This window comes from Macrobrachium nipponense, chromosome 22, assembly GCF_015104395.2.
Source record: "Macrobrachium nipponense isolate FS-2020 chromosome 22, ASM1510439v2, whole genome shotgun sequence".
In the NCBI taxonomy this organism is placed as follows: Eukaryota; Metazoa; Arthropoda; class Malacostraca; order Decapoda; family Palaemonidae; genus Macrobrachium; species Macrobrachium nipponense.
In genome coordinates, this window is record NC_087213.1 from 4517450 (window position 1) to 4525126 (window position 7677).

Below are 7677 nucleotides of genomic sequence, written 5' to 3' on the forward strand. Positions count from 1 at the left end.
GGAATGCTTACATGCATGTACGAGTGAACAGATGCATGTAAACAATCGCTCTAAAAAATGTATCAGCATAGCAAATAAATGAGGGGAAGCACACGGTCAATAGACATAGATAGATACACACATTGTATATATACATTATGTACTATATATATATTATATATATATATATATATATATATATATATATAATATGTATATATATATACATATATGTATATATATATATGTATATATATATATATATATATAATATATATTTATATATATATATATATATATATATATTATATATGAGCCTCAGTGGTGTGATCGGTATGGTCTTGGCCTGCTACCTCGGTGGCCGCGAGTTTGATTCTCGGGCATTCCGTTGAAAAATTAGAGATGTGTATTTCTGGTGATAGAAGTTCACTCTCGACGTGGTTCGGAAGTCACGTAAAGCCGTTGGTCTCGTTGCTGAATAACCACTGGTTCCATGCAAAGTAAAAACACCATACAAACAAACAAACAAAACAAACAATGTATATTATATATATATATGTGTGTGTGTGTGTGTACTAACTCCAGATTTCATCAGGGTTCGTATAGAAGACGGATGACCAGAAAACAAACATTCCTACATTCTTATAAACACGTTAATGAAACTATAAACTATTATGCGCCGGTTCACGTAAGCAAGTAATTGTCTTGAGTAACGTGAGCCTAGTACGTGATGTAGACCAATAAAACGTAACTAGGAAATAAGTATAGATTTTTAGCGTATCTTCACTGATTGCCCTTTTCTGTTAAAATTACTGTCAATTTCAAGATTTAGTAACTGACAACGCATCCAGCCTAGGTTAACAGTATCCTGATTACTATCATTACCGTAATTATTATCATATAACGCGAAGTCTTAATGGAGAAATTCTTACATTAATCTAACTCCAACGAAGTTAAGAGTTGAATATTATGCAGCTTGGATGTTGATCAACTCCCATTATGGATTTTAGTTTTTTAATGAATATCTTTACTAGTATTTTTAGTATAACTATAAATAATAAGGTTCATTTGGTACCATTTTCCGCTTATAAAGACAAAATCAGATTAAATTAAGGTAAATTCATTGCCTTCAACAGGAGCATAAAATGAACTTTGGGGTAGGGGGGGTGGAGGAGATAGAAATGCGTTCATATGTAGCAAATATACCTTTTGCCCAAAAATGAGATCATTTCATAAAAACAAAATCAACCCCAATTAACGGAGGATGAGAAGGATTCCTGCAGACAGGCGGAGTTTATGCTTAGTCTAAGAGGCGAGGATTTTTCACTAATTAGTGAATCCTTGTCAGGGTTGCGTGGAGTGGCGGCTGAAAAAGCAGCCTTCAGCGATGGATGCAGGATTACGAGAGAGAGAGAGAGAGAGATGAGAGAGAGAGAGAGAGAGAGAGAGGTGGGTAGGGGCGGGATGGGGGGGGGGGGGGGGTGGGGGGGGGGGGGGGCCTGCGGGGATGAGTGCCGGCAATAGAGGGGTTTTCAAAAATTGCCCTGTGTGATAAGAAAGTTCAAGGTCAGACTGATAGCCTGTAAATAATGGGTTTTCATAGCGCACCTACTTTTCTTTACCTTTGTTCTCTTTTCTTCAGTTTTCTTAACTTCCCATCCCCTAAATTCAGTACTTTCCACCTTCCCCTGTGTTTTTGGAAGCCAATATCATCTTCTACGAAGACATTCATCAGGCTTAACCACACACTGAAGCTTTCGATTATAAGGAAGAAAAATCAACTTGAGGCAAAACCCTCCGTTTCATTTCTCGCTCGAAACGTTGGTTGATGTCCAAAATGATAAAACTGCATTGTTCAAAATCGCAACTATTATTATTAGTATTATTATTATTTTTTGTTCTATCACAGTCCTCCAATTCGACTGGGTGGTATTTATTGTGTGGGGTTCCGGGTTGCATCCTGCCTTCTTAGGAGTCCATCACTTTTCTTACGGTGTGCGCCGTTTCTAGGATCACACTCTTCTGCATGAGTCCTGGAGCTACTTCAGCCTCTAGTTTTTCTAGATTCCTTTTCAGGGATCCTGGGATCGTGCCTAGTGTTCCTATGATTATGGGTACAATTTCCACTGGTATATCCCATATCCTTCTTATTTCTATTTTCAGATCTTGATACTTAACCATTTTTTCCCTCTCTTTCTCTTCAACTCTGGTGTCCCATGGTATTATTATTATTATTATTATTATTATTAAGTCAGTCGCAGCTGTATCTAAACCTGGAATGGAATATTGCAAGTTAATTCCTTACCTCAAATGGTAACATCACTCCATCGTTGTGCCTCTTCGTGTCAAAAAGCCATTGAATAATTCGACGCATTTCGTCAATACTGATAATCAGTTTGTTGGGAGTTTTATCTTGGCTACAAGTAAATCGTTGAGTTAAAAGTTAAGTATATCTTAGTTTTACCAGAGCTGATTAACAGCTCTCCTAGGGCTGGCTCGAAGGATTAGATATTTTTACGTGGCTAGGATGGTACCAATTGGCCACCTAGCAACGGGACCTACAGCTTATTGTGGGATCCGAACCACACTATATCGAGAAATGAATTTCTATCACCAGAAATAAATTCCTCTAATTCCGCGTTGGCCGAGCCGGGATTCGAACTTCGGACCACCGAATTGGCAGCCGAGCGCGAAAACCACTTGTCCAGCGAGGAACTAGCAAATCATGGAATAGTCTAGTCTGCCTGGTGCAGTTGTGGAATCCTCCGATCTCCACATCTTTAAACAATGAGCAAATTCATTCCTGCTTTCTGCTTCTGCTGCTGCTGCTGACGTCTCCCGAATTTCAGGTGCATTTGTTTTGTTTACTTGTTTTCTGATATTTATTCATTTATCACTTTCTTCTCTAACTTTCTATCTCTCTCTCTGCTGGCGGATTTCCCTCTGGAACCGTTTCGGGTTTAGAAAAGGAAACCCACAAGATTACCGAGTATAACTGGTTTACTTGTAAGTATTTACAATCATTTACTTAACACTCGAGTACTTTCAGGCCCTATCTGTGGCCATTTCTCAAGAGATGTGCAGAATGCGCAAATTACTATGTAAATAGTACTTACAAGTAAACAAGTTATACCAAGTAATCTTATGGGTTTCTTTTTCCATCTCCAGAAGAAGACTAAAAGACGTTTTTCCTTTTGGGTTTAACATTGCCTGTTGACTCTTGTCTATAAAAGCTTTCAGCTGAAGGTTCAAAGAGAAAAGCGAGGATATTCGCATCCAGTTTATGTGGTGGCGTTGTGCGAATCTGTACAGAGGTTGAGAATGAAATCCGACAAATTCATTTATAGTTGAAGCTCAAAGTCAAAAATACGTCTGTTTGCGTCATATCAGAAATTTATCCATAATGTTCTGTTGCCCCCCAAGTCGTATGTCTCCATTCACGTAAGCTCTATGTTAACCATTCGTTGCTGTCTGTTAGTCTGTCTGCCATTCACTTTACTGGTCTGTCTGTGAAGGATGCAGAGGAGAAACCTTAGTCGGTTTAATCTGAAATAAATGTACAAGGGATGTCGCACCGGAACCTTTTCTAACACGTTCCTACATTTTCTGACTCTCTCTCTCTCTCTCTCTCTCTCTCGTGTATGCCGAGATAATTCTCTTTATGCATCATTATGTTGTTATTCAATTAGATTTTCCTCCATTTCGATTTGCTTGCTCTCTCTCTCCCTCTCTCTCTCTCTCTCTCTCTCTCTCTCTCTCTCTCTCTCTCTCATGTATAATGATATCATTCCCTTAATATATTATTATGTTATTTAATAATCTTTCTCTCCATTTCCCTCCTATAAATGATTACTAGATCCTTCTCCACCTGGCTGCGAATCGATTACCTCTCTCTCTCTCTCTCTCTCTCTCTCTCTCTCTTCTCTCTCTCTCTCTCGTTCTCGTATACTGAGATAATTTTCTTCATGCATCATTATGATGTTGTTCTATTATCTTTTCCTCCGTTTCTCTCCTAGCTAATATTTACTGTATCCTTCTCCACCTCGCTGCGAATCGATTACCTTTCTCTCTCTCTCTCTCTCTCTCTCGTATACTGAGATAATTTTCTTCATGCATTATTGGGTTGTTGTATTATCTTTTCTTCCATCTCTCTCCTAGCTAATATTTACTGGATCCTTCTCCACCTCGCTGCAAATCGATTACCTCTCTCTATCTCTCTCTCTTTCTCCTTCACAGAATTCATGGCTTCGAGACATTTCGTCTCGTTCCTTGCGATTGCATCTCTGGTCCCTCACATCGCAGTTATGATTAAGCCGTTTGAAAGGGAGACCTCAAAATAAACACGGCGCCTTTGAAGAGGCTAACGAAAGCAATAGCAGAAGAAAATGAAGCCGAGATAATGAAAGCTGATATAATGATGGAGTAGGAGGCGAGGACGGAGAAATACGGAATCAAGAGGAGAGGAGAAGGCGATGTAATAGAATTCGCCCACTCGGTCGTTTGCGCTCGTTCGCTCTCTCTCTCTCTCTCTCTCTCTCTCTCTCTCTCTCCTTAGAATTTTTTCTCTGCTAGAAATATCTACTAGATCCTTCTCCTCTTGTTGTAAATCGATTACCTCTCTCTCTCTCTCTCTCTCTCTCTCTCTCTCTCTTACAAACACACACACACACACACACACTGATCCAGAAGCTTGGTTATACCATGTCAGTATAAGATTGCCATGCTTCGATTCTTTCCCCGTATCTCTCTCTCTCTCTCTCTCTCTCTCTCTCTCTCTCGTTCTTAACACACAAACACACCCACCACACCAGACACACATATACACACACACATGCACACGCTTTTACCCACAAACTTGCTTTTTAAGGTAGACTGAGGCATTTTAACTAATTTTCCATTACCATGATAGTAAGTAATTGCAATGCCTGGATTCTCTCTCTCTCTCTCTCTCTCTCTCTCTCTCTCTCTCTCTTTTAACCTCTAGCTTACAAATATGCTCATTATTAATTAGACTTACGTCTCTCATCTATTTTCCATTACCATGTAAGCATATGATTGCTAGCCATTCTTGGATTCTCTCTCTCTCTCTCTCTCTCTCTCTCTCTCAGTACACACACACACACACACACTCAGCTCACTCCTACTTAAACGAGTGTCCCTCTATAATTTATAGAGTCCACAGAGTTAGGCTGATTGCAAGCTCTCATACTTGTGTCTTATATAATCAACTTAGGAGTACAATTCTACAGCAATGGTGCTTCCTTGTTGCCACAAATTATACCTTCATCAACTTCCCTCCATTACTACGATCAAAACTGACTGCATCTTGCGACTTTCAAGTGCTACTTGAGTACTGAAGGAAAATGGAACGCAAGAAATACACGCAACAAGTTACGTAAGGTTACGCAACACTGCAACCTTTCCTTATAATAGTTGTACGAATATGCAGTCATTAGAGGCAGTGCGTTTTATCACTTATTACTATTTACGACGTTTTGTAAACATCATTATTAATATTCTTGTTACAACATAGTTTCACATTATGACCAGTAAGTGATAAATAAATATTTGTAAGAATTTTGTCGATATTATTTCTAAGCTCTTCGCCTATTCAACCTCCTATTGCACTTATAGTCTAGATCCACTCTACAATTCTGAGGCATACTAATGGCATATATAATATAGTAATATATATTATATATATATATATATATATATATAATTATCATATACAATTACCGTGATTCATATACATGTATCAAGCTACAAATGTCCTTTAATATCTAATTCGCTCTACCTCGGAATTAATATATTTTCATATATGTTTAACCGAAGGGAATTTTTTTTAGGCGATAATAGATCTGCCGTTGACGGGCGCGAACCATCGCCTAAAAAAAAAATTCCCCTTCGGTTAAACATATATGAAAATAAAATATTAATTCCGAGGTAGAGCGAATTAGATATTAAGGGACATTTGTAGCTCGATATATATATATATGTGTGTGTGTGTGTGTGTGTGTGTGTGTGTGTGTGTGTGTGTGTATAATCACCCACACAATTATTCATAAATTTCCATCCAATACATTCCCTTCTGTATAAACGGAAAATGATTCTCCCCAAACCTTTGCAATCTTCCATATGTTTTCATCCCTTATATTCCCTACAATATTAAAGGATATTAAAGGACAAAGTATTCCTCTCACACTTTTAAAGTCTCTGATCCCCACAGACATACCTTACACATCTAGTCAGCCGTTCAGATGCTCTCTTATTGATGTACGCTAGCTTCCCCACACTTACTATACAATTCTCAGATGTATAAATAACCCGTTCAACCCTGACGTTGTTATTCTAGGCTAATACATATAAATTAAGTTTAAAAGTACTCATTCAAATCTTATACAGGGTGTCCATAAAGTCCCAGTGCCATTAAAAGTATTTATTGCTCAGAATGGTACTGGGACGTTATGGACACCATGTACTACTGTAAAATTCACTTCAGACACGACATCTCCTTTTGCAGTTGAATTGATAATATTTTCGTTATTAACCTTCTCTTCTTTATTCACCTAATAAACCATGGAGGATGGAGAGCAAATTTAGAGAAAAATGGGTAGACGTGGGTAGATGTGAACGATAGAAAAATAAAATTCAGGCTAAAGGCAAAGAGCTGGAACCCATGAGGTCATTCAGCGCAGAAAATAATGTTGAAATATTTGTTAGGAGAGGGTTTAGGAAAGTATGATGGAAGAAAGACAATATATAAGAGAAAAGAAAAGGGTTGCAGCTACGGGCCTTAAGGGACGCTGTAAGAACCTCCAGTAATGCTTACGGTGCTCCGCTTGAGGCGCACTAATGGTACTACCCCCTGCAAACGGAGCAACGTCTGAATCATTATATTTATTATTATCACTTTCATGTTTATTGCCTTATCAAGAATAGACTGAAGACTGGGAAATTGCGACTTTTTTACATTTATTTTTTAAGCATCCATATTCCGCATTCCAAGCGATGAGAAAGATAAGAGGAGGATTCAGAGGATTTAAAAGGGATTACAGCAGCAACTCGCATTTATTAAGCACAAAGTCCCATTGCGTGACGTCACCATGACAGCTCCCTGACCATCTCTTCAAATGTGTCTTTATTTTACGACCCCTACAAAGACAGCCGCTCATGTGGTGGATTGGAGGAGGAGGAGGAGGAGGAGGAAGAGGAGGAGGAGGAGGAGGTGAGTGAGAAAGAAATGGAGGTGGAGGAAGAAGAGCAGGAGGAGGAGGAGGAGGAAGAGGAGGAGGAGGAGGAGGAGGGAAAGGAGGATGAAGAAGACGCCATGCATATTATACAAGTACATCTCATGGCGAGCTCTTCTTCCTTTTGAGACAGCCGATATGAGACATTCCAAGCCTCTGACAGACTGTGGCCACTTAACCCTTCAGTCATGTCGACTCTGAACCCTCGTCTCATCTAAAAGCGACATCTTCCTCCACAGTAGAACCCTTCGAGGAATTACTCCTCAGCAGAACTTTTTACCCTAAAGCTTTTGCATCTTGCGTTATATACCGCAAATAATGCTTCCTGTCATGAGTGAAAATCCACAGCTAGGGATATGAGCTCTGTAGGCTAAGCGATAGGACCTGTGAGGTCATTCAGCACTGAAAGGGAAATTGGAAACAAAAAGGGTTTTAAAAGCGTAACAGG

At 39.1% G+C, this 7677-nt stretch overlaps 1 protein-coding gene across 1 annotated transcript in view; it reads left to right on the forward strand.

The window, feature by feature from the left end:
- The first annotated feature begins 5521 nt into the window (after positions 1 to 5521).
- The window catches only part of LOC135198855 (histone H3.v1-like), a 3914-nt gene continuing 1758 nt past the window's right edge, over positions 5522 to 7677 (forward strand). Inside the window, exons 1-2 of the mRNA XM_064226827.1 lie at positions 5522 to 5528; positions 7143 to 7324. Coding sequence (XP_064082897.1) covers positions 5522 to 5528; positions 7143 to 7324 — 189 coding nt within the window. The remainder of the gene's footprint in view (positions 5529 to 7142; positions 7325 to 7677) is intronic.